The sequence below is a fragment of the Cryptomeria japonica genome, chromosome 3 (genome assembly GCF_030272615.1).
Source record: "Cryptomeria japonica chromosome 3, Sugi_1.0, whole genome shotgun sequence".
Taxonomy (NCBI): domain Eukaryota; kingdom Viridiplantae; phylum Streptophyta; class Pinopsida; order Cupressales; family Cupressaceae; genus Cryptomeria; species Cryptomeria japonica.
In genome coordinates this window covers 378,926,380-378,942,203 of record NC_081407.1, presented here as the reverse complement: position 1 = coordinate 378,942,203, position 15,824 = coordinate 378,926,380, and the positions used below count along the sequence as shown (strand labels likewise).

Below are 15,824 nucleotides of genomic sequence, written 5' to 3'. Positions count from 1 at the left end.
CAAAATGAACACTCCTCTTAATGAACAACTCATGTGTAGAGGGATGGAGAAGTCTATACCCTTTGACATCATCTAGATACCCCAAAAATATGCAAGGCTTGCTCTACGGATCCATAGCCTTGCGTTTCTCTACTGGAATGTGGGCCCATGCAAGAGAGCCAAACACTCTAAAATTCTTAACTGTAGGTTTCTGACTGGTCCAAGCTTGAAAAGGAGTTACCCCCTTCATAGCTTTATGAGGAACTCGGTTCTAGATGTAACATGCACAATTGATGGCCTCTGCCCAATACTAAGGTGCCAAAGACTTGGAGTGAATCATACAATTTGCCATCTCCTTCAAGGACCTATTCTTCCATTTTGCGACACCATTCTATTGAGGGCTGTAGGGAACTGTGTGCTGCATGTTGATACCTTCTGAAGCACAAAATTGTTCAAACTGATTATTAACATATTCGCCCCCATTATCTGTACGCAGAATCTTGATGAACTTCCCAGATTGTTTCTCTGCAAAAGCTTTGAAATCTAGAAAATTCTCAAATACCTCAGACTTTTTTTTGAGAAAGCAAACCCATGTAAATTTGGAAAATTCATCAATAAATGTTAAGACATATCTAGCCCTGCTGAAAGATGGTTGTGGAAATGGTCCTGCCAAGTCACTATGTACCAACTCCAATAGCTGTGGAGCTCTCCATGCTTTTGTTTTATCATACTTCTCCTCAAGATGCTTACCAAGAATACATCCCTGGCAAAATCCATCAGAAAATCGAATAGAAGGCAACCCTGAAACCATGTCCTGTTTACTGAGTTGTTGCAAGTAATGATAGTTCAAGTGGCCAAATCGTTGATGCCACAAACAACTAATCTCATTTGCATGAGTGAGTAAAACTATTGAAGGAGAGTTAGGAACAAAGTGAGAAAACTGATATAATCTGGATTCATGATCTGCTTTTCCCACAGCAATAGTAGACCCATTATGCATTTCACTGATTACCACTATATCTGGTGTGAACTCAACTCACCTGCTAGAACCAGTGTGAGTGATCTGATAAATAGATAGGAGATTAGTTGATAAAGATGGAACACAAAGGACATCCTTAAATGTTCCTTCACCCACATCAACAGACCCTCTCCCATGCACTTCAACAGGAGTGTCATCACCCATTAGTATGGAAGGCATAGAACATGGCTGTAAAGAGGTGAAATCATCTTTTGAAGAAGCCATGTGGTGCGAAGCACCTGAGTCAATTATCTAAGAATTGGGTTGTGAAGCAACAACAACTAGGGCCTTACCCTTTCCTTTCCCTTTACTCTTATCTATATCCTTAGAAGATCCTTCTGATGAACTCTGTTTGACTGAATCAGGCACCTTGATATTATTCTTTTCAAGAAGATTTGAAAGGTGATCAATTTGTTTCTTTAAACACTTATGTTCATCATGACCAGGCCTCTTACAATAAGAACACTTGACCTTCTCCTTCTTAGGTTGTTCACCTCTTGATGAAGAGGTTTGATTATCTACTTTAGAAGTAGCAAATTTCTGATCTTTCTTCTTCTCTCCTTGGTTCTTTTGTTTCTTATCTTGCTTACTAGACCCTTTTTGTTCTTTTGTGCCTTGATTTACAACTAAGGCATGTGACTTAGAGGGTTTTATTGTACCCATTTGAACCAATTTGTCTTGGTCCCTAGTGAGTTCTGCAGCAAATTCATCCAGAGAAGGCATTTTGAATGTGGTACCTATGGCACATTTTGTAGCATAGAATGTAGAAACAAACACTGAATAGTTAGGACCAAGCTTAGAAAGAATACTCAAGATCAGTTGCTTATCATCTTTCTTAGTTCCACACCATTCCAACTGCAATCTTACAGACTTAAGTTTAGTGAAGAAGTCTTGTATAGTATCAAAATTGGTTGGATTCAACCCTATGAGTTCATTCTCTAATTGATGACCTCTTAGCTCATCCTGCTTACCAAAGAGGTTTTCCAAAGTGGTCCACACTGCATTTGGTGTAGTGGCAGATTCAATGTGAAAAAGAAGGTCTGGAGAGAGTGACATATATAGAGTACCAAAAGCTTCATCACATTTATTAAACCATTTAATCTTTTCTGCAACATCTTGAGGTTTAATTTCAAGTCCCAGAGTAACATGATGATATCCATGCCTTTTCAGATATATTATCATCTTAGATTTCCGTTCAAAATAATTATATGGTGTTAAAAGTGGAACTATAGATGCATCCATGATAGTAGAAAAGAAGATTGCAAAGAATCGGGAAAAGTGCAAGAAAGAAGGCACAAGAGACACCCCCCCTTTTCACTAGTATCAGAAATCACCCCCCCCAAATATTACAAGGTTGGCACTTTATAATTAGTGCATTTACAAGGCTTTTTATCATATTACAATTCTTTTAAGAAACCAATAGAGATTTTAAATACAAATAATTTGAGACAAGATCTGAAACAAATTAGCCTTATAACTACTTAATTTATCTCAATACCTTTCCAACAACTATTAGTTTTTGAAAAATAGAGTTGTGAGGGCATATATATGACCAGTTGAAGAGAAAAAGAAGCAGAAGATACAACCTTTAATATCTGATAAAAAAAGGCAAAAAAATTCAATTAGACCTATAATAATGGATAGTGCTCATTTCCAGCTTTCCTTCAAGTATTTGTTTGCAAAAATATGACACCCGAGGCAAAAGTTGTGCAACTTTTTAGAAATGTTGATGAATTTCCCTGATAGAAAAATGGCTTAGGCCCTATTAAAGCTTGATTTCTGCAAAATTTATTAATTTTCTATAAATACCATCTGAAACCCAAAAGTTTTTCGATGCTGGGAAGAAAACCCAAAAATCATTTTTTGTGAAAGTGAAGAGAAGTTGGAATACTAAAGCCAAATGAAAACAGCTCCAGTAAAAAAAAATTCACTCTAATTTTTTACTATGTCCTCCAAATTCTGATTTTGGTGAAGTAAAAGTCACTTTTGACTTTATCAAGCCTTATGGACACTTTGGAAATTCTTATTAAGCTTCCAATATTACCTCAAAGCTGCAATCACCCAGATCTTACAAGAACACATACATGTAAACCAGATTTAACTAGAAGCTATTTTCCTTTAAACTATTCTGATTCTCCAGATCACACGAGAATGCAGGAGAAGAGCATACTTAGTTTTTAAGGAAAATATTAGCTATATAAAAGTCTCAAATCCCTCAAATAAATAAAAAAAAACAATGAGCTATACCAGACAATAAGCTCTGACACCATGTGAGATTCTGCGAGAAGCAAGAATCGAGCCAAGATCTGATGTCAGTCATAGATCACATGCAACTCCTCACACAATAGATGATCGAAGATCAAAATAGTTGAATGGAGATAATTTCAATATGAGAGAGAGAAATAGAGACAAAGAGAAGAATTTGGAGAAGACTCTCACCAAGCTATCACTTCAATAACTTGACTAGTGAAGGTGAGAGTATAGTGCTTATTATATATAAAAATATAAGCATATACATCCAAGGGGTGCATTAACTCCTATTCCCCATAAAAAGTGGCAGGTTTTACCTTCTTGCTAAATGCCAAAAACATGTGGCATAACCTCCTTACATGAAGACAAAAAAGGAGTTGAGAAAGTTGGCACATAAGGCCAAAAGAGGGTGTGAAACCCAACTACCCCATAACCCACTTAGGAAATGACAAAATAGTGGTTATGAGAGGTGGCACAACAAGCCAAAAGAGGGTGTGTAACTCAACTACCCATGTGAGGTGGAGAGTTACACATGTAGCTAAAGTATTTCGCCACATGTCCTCATATAAACCACTCCTATTAACCTAAGCAAGCTTAAATAATATATGTGTAGGAAAAATAAATATCCCCTAACATAAAGAAAATAAAAAACCTGCACTAACAATATTATCATGTTTCAACCTCAAATTCAACATGATATTTTATAGCCAAGATGGATTGATCATGTAATTAATTTTATTCCTTAGTATTATTAGTGAGGAATGTTTGTTAATAAATAAAGTTATATGATGATTTCAATTTATTTATTATATCTAGGGTATTTATGATCTATAATTAATAGATATTTTTAATGATGCAAGACAATTAAATTTATCTCAATCATCTATGTCTACAAAGTGTGTTTATCTGTCATTGTTCTATATGTGTTTGTGTGATTACCTTGAGACAAAAACACATACCTTCTAAACACTATGATAGTCATATTCCATGAGACACTGTCGTTATTTCATGTGGTCCAACACTTTGCAAGAATCCATCAAAGTTTTGCACTTGAGATATGAGTAAAATAAGCTTAGTGTGAAAATTTGTGCACTTGACATTAATGTATTTGTATTTCTATTGTTTAATTATTTTTGGTCAATTTTAGCAATATTATATTTAAATTTAATAATATATTTGTGCAATTCCATTTATCTTTTTGTGGGAGTCAGGAATGCTAGGAATGGTGTCATTTTCAAATCAAACCCCATTGTCCCATGATGCTTACTATCATTTCTTTAATGGGGCATCCAAGAGGAATCAAAATTTTGTTGGGGGAGTTATATTTCTTAATCAAAGTCCTTGTGTCAAATTTGCAACTTGCTTGAGTTCTTCCACCAATAAATACGTTGAAACTAAACCTTTGAGATTGAGGTTGCCTCTTGCACTATGATGTGTAAAAGACTGCCAAAAAATATGTGTGAGGTTTTTTATTCATTGAAAAGGCAAATCAACTGTGTAGAGGTCAAACATCTTCATCTAGAAGAATGTGAAAGGCAATGACTTCTTTATTGCAGGGGAAAATCCTCATATAGGATACAAAATTTCTTTTGCATGTTATTTTCATTCATTGTGGAGGGCGATACATAAGATTGTGAGCATAAAGAGAAGTATATCATCAATTTGCTAAATCCCATGCAAGTGATTTAACCTACGATTTGCACTTATTTTGTCTTTGCTAGTACATCTCAGTAAGGCAATTTGTCTATAATTAGACTCGATTCTTATTATACGCGAGTCTTTGAAGGTGACTTCCATGGAGCAAGATGTGAACAAAAAATATTTGAATAAGTAGTCTTTAACTAGGTCCAGGGCACCCAAGCAATCTTGATTTGAGAATTAAGATTAATTTGAGTGAAGATAAAGTAGTATGGTTGACTGATAAATGGATTTTAGCATCAACGAATGTGCTAAATCAAAAAATATCATAGGTAAAGAACCTTCTACAAAATGACATAAGTTGAAAAGGTTCCCTTAAACAATAATCTTGTTCACAAGAATCTCAAGAAAGGAGATTGTTTCATATAGACATTTACGAATACCAAAAATATAATGTGTATGATCATTAATAGTCTCTGTCTTCTAGAAGGGAGTATGTAATAGAAACCATATTATTAGTGATGGTCAAAGTTGTGGCAAAATTAAAAGAGTGGAATGTTAAACATGACTTGTTTATGCATGTTTTCACATATTGAAAAAAAATGTTTGCATGTGTGATTTAAAAATTTCTTGTAATTCGTTTTATGAATAACAATAGAAACTTTCAATCAAAGCAAGGGACATTGCAATAATATTGAAAGTGTAAAATGTTAATAGAAATATGGAAGAAAATGAGCATAGATCATACAATTCATTCATTCCACATCTATCTTGGAAGTAAGTCACGTATCCACTTAAAATAAAGAAAATCTATTAATAAAAGTAAAATATGATTTTTTTATAAATTTAATTTATATACAAATCAAGTAACTTATAATATATAAAAAATAATATTCATTCGATTTAATTTTGATTTTCTTAAATGATAAAATGTTGAAGACAAAACTCTAAATAGATGCTAAGTTCGCTTATGATAAACCTTATCTAATACATACAAAAAGGACTATAGTTTAAAAAAACTTTAAAGTAATAACATTTTTAAAAGAGCAATACCTACATCCATGGATGAGAGGAACAAAATTAGTTATCTATCCCTAAGTTACCATCACTTCTTCCACATGAAATACAAATTTAACCCAAAGGTCCAAACAGTGAGCTGAACGCACACTTAATATGCCCTAATGTTCACTAGCTTTTTTTAATTGAAATAGGTACACTAGGTATAGCTATCTGAACTAACATTTGAGCTTAAATAACCTGCCTCTACATTTTACAGTGCACTAACCAACCGCTTACAATATTCTAACTGCTAACATGGCTATAGTTGATTCTGCTTGTGTCGCTTCGGTCCACTGGCCTGTCCATAACCTGCGGAGTTTGAGGCTCCACCTTCCCTTCCAGCATCTGCACCACTTACATCATTCTAGGCCTCACTTCCTCGTCCTCTTGAATGCATAACAAGGCTACAACACATGCTCTTCTCACCTCTTCCATGTTTGCCTCCTCTGCAACACCCTCCTCCACATGTTCATTGTGTTCCCCTGCTGAATTTGAGTTGCAGGCCATGGGGGAAAGTAAAACAAACTTGAATCTTGCACTTTTAAGTCCAGATTTCTTCGCCCCGAAATGATTTCCAAGAGTGTCATACCAAAACTGTAGACGTCAACCTTGGGAGTGATGGGAAGACCGGAGATCCACTCTGAAGCCAAGTATCCTCTCGTTCCCCTTGTAGTGGTCGGCACATGACTAAAATCTCTACCCACAAGCTTTGCCAGCCCAAAATCGACCAATTTAGGTGACAAATCACCATCCAGCAGAATGTTTTCCGGCTTAACATCGCAGTGAATGATGTGATCTCGGCATTCTTCATGGAGATAAAGTAACCCTCTTGCAGTGCCTAGTGCGATCTCAAATCGGGTCTTCCAGTCGACTACCTCCCGTTTACTTTTGGAACTACCGGTGAACAGTATAGAATTCAGAGAACCCTTGGGCACGTAATCATAAACCAGTAACCGTCCTGATCCTTCTGCACAAAACCCTCGTAGCCTGACCAAATTGGCATGTTGTATGTTGCCAAGAGAACTGATTTCTGCTCGGAATTGCTTTTCATCTTGTCGTGAACACTTCATTTTCTTTACGGCAACCACTGTACCATCTGGTAGAGATCCTTTGATCACCGAGCCAAATCCTCGTCTCCCCAACTCAGACTTGAAATTCCTAGTTGCAATCTTCAATTCCTTCTAACTAAATATTCTAAGAAAGGAGTTCGAGGAATCTGCATACCTGTCCTTCGGTCGTAGCTGATGCCTTCGCCAGATGAAAACTGAAAAGATACCCAAAGCAACAGTGAGAGCACCAACAATACGAAGCACTGTGCCCACAATGCTAGAGGTTTTGCGTTTCGTTGGAGGTTCGGAGGCTCCTACTCGGATGGAGACATTTGAACTGCTTTCCGACGGAGGAGAGTTGCGCATGTTCAGCGAATCTCCGGACCAGCTTTGGCAGGGCCCTGACGGCTGACTGAAAGAAAACGCAGTGCACGAGGATGCGTAATCATTAGGTAAAGCCACATTAAGGTCGACGAATCTGTCAGTGCTACTATTTTGGGCATCTCAGTTTAACGGGCTCTGTCGAACACAGCCACTGGACCCCCAGTCTTGTGAATCCCACGCGCCATTGTCTGAGTTGGAGTTGCAGGTTCCATAAGCACCACAAAGATCATATACGGCGCATGCGTCTCCGGGCTGAGACCAGTACGTGTTCCATTTACTGCCATCAACAAAAGCATTGATTTGCATTCCTCCGAACTTTGTTAGGACGTAACGTGAGAGCACAGTGTATTCAGGCTTCAATGTATAACTGAAATACAAACCAGAGCTACTACTTTCAACAATCATATGAAAGCTCTTGTTCAGGCCTGGACATCCACTGAAAATTTTGTCGTCCCAAGTTCCAGTCTCCCAATACTGTACAGAATTGTTCCATGTCAGCACGAATTGTTTGGCCCCAGATGGATCCACATGCAAGGAGAAAAGCCCAGGAGTGGGATCCAGTGAGTTTTTCCAAGAAACTAGCTTTTGCTGTCCACCAAACCTCATCCCTGGCAATACTGCATTTACAGGATTGTCGAAACTCTGCCAAACAGTTTCAGATTTATTATTACCGCTCTGCATTAAAAAATTACCAGAATCCAATATCACAGCCCGGGAGGCCTTCTTCGACATGTTGACAGACCAAATAGAAGCGCCCTCTGCATCGAACAGTACCAGATTACCTTCTCTTGACAGCTTCAAAACACCAGACCTGTTTCTGGCTGGAGTCTCCCTGTTTGCCACCCAAACAATCGTCTTCTCTGGTATTTTGGCATACCAGATGCCAATATACCAGTTGCTTCCATTTGAGCTGAAGAATCCCAACTCAAATGTGCCATTCTGGGAAATTATTGTCTGGTTTCCAGCAAGCGAAGCACCCAACGAAAGAGTATCTCCAGCCTCGACTGCAGCACCATAACTCTTCAAATGACAAAACACTGTAACTGCCAAGAAAAGAGTAAAGCATAATTTTGCCCTGTTTCCTATCTCTAAATTGTTGGCGACGGAGAGAACTTCTAGGCTGAAAGAGGAACGTCACTTTGAATTTATCGCTGTATCAGATTCTATGCATGATTCATAGAAATTTCTTGTGCTTCAAATTCAATGGCGGTAATTAATCACCAACTTATAATCAGAATAACCACTTCAGACAATGTTAATGTTTGTGGGAAGTCAAGTTGCAATCCTTTACCTACATCGCGTAAAAACCACCTTCAGCCCTTTAATATAATTCCAACGTCACCTTAATTTGTAGTTGACTATTTAATCCCTTTAAAATATATCGGAAATGAATAGTGACATGTCCGATATATTTATAGGATGCATCTATCCTGGCTTCAAAAGTGATCTATCGTACCAACGACATGCATCGACATACATGTTCGAGACAAGCATACCATGCCAATTTGGTGCAGCTGTTGGACCCAGGGAAAATGACGTGGAGTTGTCTTGGACTCGGCTATTTCAAACGTCGAGGCCCACGCAAAACTACGTGGACATGTCGGAGGACGGCGGACCCTGGACCACGGCTCGCGCCGGTGTGTTGTGCCTAACACACACATTAAAAGCCATGAAAAACAAACAACCGACGGCAAGTGTAGATGATCGCGTTTGGATGCCAAAACAGAGGGAAAAAGAGGGCGCGGGCTTCCAAATTGTGATGGCTCCCTCCAAAACCTCTCATACGTGCTACTGACAGGTGGTGTCCTTACTCCTTAGTCAATCACAGTTGTTCAGTGTAAAATAGACCATGTAGAATGCGCCACTAACACGCGTGTTAGGAAAATCGTAGTACGCCCTGTACCATTTCAGCAGAATACCGATGCCATTTTCTGCGGCTTCATGTGGAAAAAATCGCAGTCATTCATTGAAAAATGGACGATGTAGAATGCAGACGCCCCACTCCCCACTAACACGTGTGTTAGGTGAACTGTACGACATGTCCTCCCACCATTTTCTGCGTCATGTGGAAAAAAGGAAGAATAAAGGGACTGATGCGCGATTAAAGAAAGTGTCCAAAGCCCTCATTGTTAAAGTCTTATGTTGTTTTTTAAGGACGTTTTTTAAGGGAAAGAAGGGTTTCAAGAAGGAGGCAGCGAGGAGTTACTATTCAAGGGCAGCCTGCATCCTTGAAGGAGGTTTTATTTCTGAAGGTTGTCAGGTATATGGAGTAGCCTCTTTTTTCCTAGTTGTATATAGTGGGAAAATTTGCATGTTTTGGTTTATACTTAGTGCGAAAATTTTATTGTTTTGTTTTGCTCTAGTTTGAAATTATTAGATATTGGCCTGGACGCGTGTTTGCTGGCTCCAAAAAGCCGTGGTAAAATGCGTGTTAGTCTCGTTGTACTGTCGTTTTGGTGGGTGATTGGTGTTAGGTTGCCCGCATCTATTTGGTCTGTCATTTCTGGGCGAAGCTATTCGAACTTTCTTTTTGCTACAACCTTCACATTTGGTGACATTTGCACTGTTGCGCTTTTCGGTATGAGTCTTACCGATAGCCTCATTGGTTATTGGCAAGACAATATTATGCTTTTGCCACTTCTCCGATGTAACCAGCATTGCCTTCTTAATTTAATCAGCCTTGCGGACTCCGGATTGACTAACACACGATTTACTAACATGCGTGTTAGTCCTTGGATGATTACAATTAACACGCGTGTTAGTCCTTGGATGATTAACACTAATATTCAAATTATCTTCAAATGATTCAAATGAATATGTAGAAATACCCATATAAATTTGTAGATAATTTTACACAAGTTTTTTGGTCTTCTTATTTTAATATGATTTACTATTTATTACACAAATAGTCTAAAATAACAAAAAAAATGTCTATTTTGGAGCTATGGTGGAACACGTCCATCTTGGCTCGAAAAAGACAATACGGATTGACTAGCATGCGTGTTAGTCGCGTGTGCGTGTATTTTGGTTCAAAAATGAAGTATGGATTTACTAACATGGGGGTTAGTAGAGTGTTTTACACCATTGATTTTGCAATTAACGGTTGTGATTGAGTAACCTATCGCTGACACGTTGTACGAAAGGTCCGCTTTGGAGCGGGAGCACCTATTGTACAACGTGTTAGCATTGTGTTAGTCAATCGCTACCCGTTCATTGCAAAATCGACGGTGTAAAACGTGCGACTAACAGGCGTGTTAGTCATTGCATACTATCGTTTTGGAGCAGTCATGGGCGAAAGCACATAACGCGCCTTGTTAATCGAAGAAACTTTTGATTAGCTGTGTGCATCATATGAATCCAAGGTCTTTGTAGGATAGCATGATATGGAAATGTGTAAGTGTACAAAAACGTCCACAGACTATTGTGCATAAACTAAGATTGTAGAATAACATGGAACATGTGGTAGATGAACTTAGTTATTAGAAAGCACAAAAAAAATTAAGGCATAGGTTGATAAAAATTGAAATAATTTATAGATGTCGATGTTAGTTTGACAGATTTGCACATCCATTTTGGAATCACAGGTATCTTGATTTGAAATATGGAGGCCAACTTTTCTTTAGAAACAAGCAAAACACAGGTCGCATTTTGGGGACGAATAAGCAATGATAGGTTGATGAACATATTTATCTATGAAGACACCGCATTCCTATCTGCGGTGAAGTTGATCCTTGGGCTTGATACGTAGACGGTGGATGGAAGTACAGAACGAATGCAGACATAGTGTCTCTGTTTATGGCATGGTGTTTGGAGCTCCAACCTGTTCTGAAAGTCAGAGAATCATGAACAAGTGTGTCCAGAAGGAATGGCTAGGCGGAATGGAAGCTTTATTAGGTTTGACATGAGACATGGACGACTTTGAAAGTGTGGGCGGAGCGTGGATTCAGTGAGTGAATTCACTCCTCCCTTGTGACCGTTCTTGCCCTAGAGTGCCACATTCAATAAAGAGGCCAGAAGAAGTGTAGCACAAGCTGGGATGTATGGTATTGTGCAATACCTTGAGACAGTTGATGTCTGGGAAGCGCATGCGGAGATGGAAAAATGGGGACCTTGGTCGGAATATAGAGCACTTGTGCAACGAACAGTTCTTGCATGCACAAAATGATGGGGTTGACCTTGTGGGAAAACAACTAAGAAGGGTCATGTGTTACAGTTCGGTGAAGGCTCCAATAGGGAGACAAAAATTAACCAAGCTAGGAACATGGAAGTATTGGATGTGGAAGAGGGCACAGTCACTGTTCACATGGAGTAGTGAGATGGCACATACAACCTTTTTTGAAGCAAGGAATATTTTTTTTTTTAAATGTTTTTTAATGTGTTATGTATGGACCATTATGTATACCGTCCACCGACTTCGATGGTCTAGTCAGCTAGCCGTCGAGGTTTATCTTTTAGAATGTAAATGTTTTCAGAATTAATATAAAATATAGCTTTACCGGAAGAAAAAAATAATTGTTGACACCAACTGGTACTCTTATCTTCTCTGTTTTGAAATTGTTGTTAACATTTCATTATATATGGTGAAAAACCAAATGTTTTTGATTGTATGTGCATGAAATTGTTGTATAACATCAAAGTCAAGCATTTCAATATATATGACTACAAATAAAATTAAATTCTTGTAGCACAATTGAGTTTTTATTTTGGTCATTTTGGTCATTCTTAGAGCATTTTATATGCCATTTTGGTCATAACTAACTCTTCATCGGTTGCCTAACCACCGATTTGCTAAAAAAATGCAAAGTTTCTCAAAAAGTTGCAAAAAGTTGTCAAGCAACAATGACAACTTTTGCTCAAATGTGAATTTTTGCATTTTATGCATTTTTACTTATACTGAACCTCCTAGCATGACTTCCTAGCATTAAACTGATATGCCTAAATGCCTAATGAGGCTTTAGAAGTTGTTTTAGATCATAATGCAAATTTATGCTATTTTAGGCATACAAGGGCTCATAGGCCAGATTTGAGAAAAGTAACAACCTAGAGGACAATCATTGTTGAAATGACTATCAAATTCACATGTGGAGCTCTGAGTATTCCATTATTCAAACACCTAATCCAAAATATGGATCATCACCTCAAAATGTGGAAAATGCATAAAAAATGGTAAATAGTTTCCTAACACCTCACTTGGTATGATGAATTTCCTTAGCATGGTCTTAATTTCCCTATCTCTTCCATTTGGTGGAACAAGCTGTTGGTGCCCAAAACCACAAATTGGAAAACAAAAATACTCGCCAAACCCTCAAGTAGTCCAATCGGGCTTGGGCAATGAACAGGGATGGTCGAAGACCAATTCCCTCTGCACTTTAGACTCCACTAAACCAAGGTGGGTGTGCCTCTCCCTCTCAAGCACAAAAAAGGTTATTTATAGTGGACTTAAACTTCACTAAGATAGTTCTTCGCAAAATAATTTAAACTTTACTAAGACAGTTCTTCGCAAGATTGAAAACTAAATGAAAAGATAATTGTGTACAAAGATTGTTATATTTTGGAAATAAAATGGTTTTAGGACATTCAAGAAATATGCAATAGAATAATTCAAAAGGTTTCAGAAGAATACTTCTCTCTCAAGGACCTAATGCATATTAAATCAGGATCTAAAAGAATTAACAACAGAGCAATGTCTCTATATCTTAGAATATAATGATACTTTGTGGACAGATAACATTATCAACTCAAGAGACAATATCAATAATCACTATAATGGTTCAATATGTCTCACATAAACAATAAGAACCCAATCTCACATTTGATGTAACAGAATGTGATTCACATTACAACAAATTCTTAAATAGATTTATCAAGAGGACAAAGCATATTTCATCAACACATAAAGTAATTAGTACATTTGAAGTAGAAACAGTAAATCTTGTATATTAATGTTTGAGAAATGATAGTACACAGAAGCTACACTTGGAGATACTTCATTGCAATTTGCTTACACAAAATGACACTTCTACTTCCTATAAAATTTCCTAATACATATGACTTTCAGTCCTTACAGCAATGATGATCCAAACCCCCCCCCCAAAAAAACTCCCTTTGTTACGCAAGATGACTCAATACAAATACAAATGCTGAAAGATAGGAGTGAAAGGACACACCCTTTCATTATCTTAACAACTAACTGAACAGAAATTAAAATGCCTAACCAAGATATCAATTACATTACATAAACTAAAACACCACACTAGGACTTTCGATCCAGCCGCCCTCCATATTTTTTAATATGCCCCAAGTAGGTCGGATCCTTATATGTTGTAGCATTGAAGATGGCATCCTTAGCTGCATTCTCAGTCAGATAAATTTTTTCCAATTGATCAGCCATGTCATTCATGTCAAGGACATCTACTCTGGCGATGGCTTGGGTTGCATTAAGCATAGGCTTGCACTCAGAGATCCATATGGTTTTGTCGTTGATCACACCTACATCATCTACCAGACTGGGAATCCCATCCTCAACAATTTGCTGGCATTCATCAAATTTAGACTTCAATGCCTGTGTAACTCTGTCATGTGTAACAAGCAGACCTTGCACCTTCTTTTATACTTTATCTTTGGTCGTTGCATCCTGTAACATCATGTCGAGTCTACCTCAAATTCTGGTGTGTGAAATCATATTGTCCATGTTCCTCTAATATTCACCCCAGAATTCATTCAATGCTTTCTCCATATTGTCATACCTCCTACTTAGTAACACGCAAGTGGTATCAGTCCTAATGCTCTTCATCTGTTTTTTCAACTTGTTATGTTCATAAGATAGCTTTTCAAAAAAATTCTTCCATTGGCCTCCTGAATTTGTAATTTGGGGAACATGGTGCCCACTCCTCTTAAGGGTCTCTTCATACAAAGCCTTATACTTATTCTTCTCTTCTATCCCATGTTTCATTTGGGCCTTATTAAATTTTGAAATATTGATACCCATGTTAGTTGTGACTATAGGATCTAGTTCTCCAACCTTCAAGGTCATCATGTGACCAAAATCTTTATCTACATCAATGATTTTTGGCCTCTTATTAGGAGGATATAAGGCCCACAATAACATTTCTTCCTCCTTTGTATCATATCTTGATCCAATAAAAATATCTTACACTCCTTGGATGTTTAACTTCATATCCTTATTATCTGAATGTAACAAAGAATCAAAAATAAATGAAGCACTCAAGTCCCATCCTGGAAACACAATTATTCCTACCTCTACTAGCAATTGTCTGCCCCTTTGCGGGGTCATAGTCTCAACTTCTATGTCAATGTCTTTCTTCAAGCTCATCATCATTTCTGCTTCATTCTCAGGGGTCACATTTGGCACTGCTTCCCTCAATTTCTTACCCTTGAAGTGGTACAGGAATGATTTGAATTCCTTAGACTTAATGAATTGATCATCAGATACAAAAGAAACATGTTCTGCTATTCTTTCATCTGTCTCTACATTTAGAGCAACAATAATCCTATCCTCTACCTCTGAATCCTTCTCCTTCTCAAGGGCACGGAGCTTGGAGACTACTTCATTTTCCCCTAAATCACTTTGGGCTGGTTCTCCCTCCATGTTTTCTAGTCTCTACCTTCTTTCCTCTAGCTTCTTCTCCAAGGTCTCCATAACTCCTGCAAACTCTTCCACCTCCTTATTCCTGCACATGTCTTCAAATTCAGCCTCCTCATGGAGGTAGTCTCCCAAATCCTGTCTTTTCCTGCTTGAATGGATGTAACCCTAAGGATCATAGCGTGCTCTAGATAGGTGCTGAAACAAATTGTATTCATCCACAAGTTTCCTGTCAATGGCCTCATATTCCTTAGTTGATACAATTTTAAAATCCTAAAACTTAAGTGTGCCAGGGAGGAAAGCTTGCTTATGTGCTCCTCTGAAATGTTTGGCATTAGACACACTTAACTGCCTTACAATTTCAAAGAAGGCAATCCTATCCAGTGCAGGCTTAGGGAGAACATTTGGATAACCCTCAAATCCATAGCATCAAACAAAAGTGAAGTTTTGGCATGAGTACCAATCACCCTAGTTGTGATTGACCTTTGGATTTTGGTGCTTGTGAGGCCTAAGAAATTTATTAACCTCCTGCAAAAATGATCCTTATCGAGGCTCACCAAAGAGCAAGAAAACTGGTTTGACAAAGAACTCCTCAAATTTGAGGTAATGAGAATTCCCAAACCTGTAATCTCAAAGGGAAACCCATAATTGCACTGGTTGCTCCTTTCCATCTTTCCCAACTGTATTCACAATCAATTCTTCTAGCCATAACCCTCTAAGTCTCCCATAAAATAAAATGATGTGCATTAATAGTGAGTAGTGCTTGAAATATTTGTCTGGATTGTCTTTCAGGTTTAAGAAACCTTTATGCAATCTGTCTACCAGGTAAGAAGCGAAGTCAAAT

General features: G+C 37.8%; 1 protein-coding gene across 1 annotated transcript; it reads right to left on the bottom strand.

The window, feature by feature from the left end:
• Positions 1–6,366: 6,366 nt before the first annotated feature.
• On the bottom strand, positions 6,367–8,856 carry LOC131061752 (G-type lectin S-receptor-like serine/threonine-protein kinase At2g19130). The gene is made up of 4 exons (XM_059217451.1): positions 8,834–8,856; positions 7,508–8,497; positions 7,169–7,405; positions 6,367–7,102 (listed from the first exon to the last, which is right to left on the bottom strand). The coding sequence occupies exons 1-4, from the start codon at positions 8,854–8,856 to the stop codon at positions 6,367–6,369; spliced, it is 1,986 nt and encodes a 661-aa protein (XP_059073434.1).
• Positions 8,857–15,824: the final 6,968 nt, after the last annotated feature.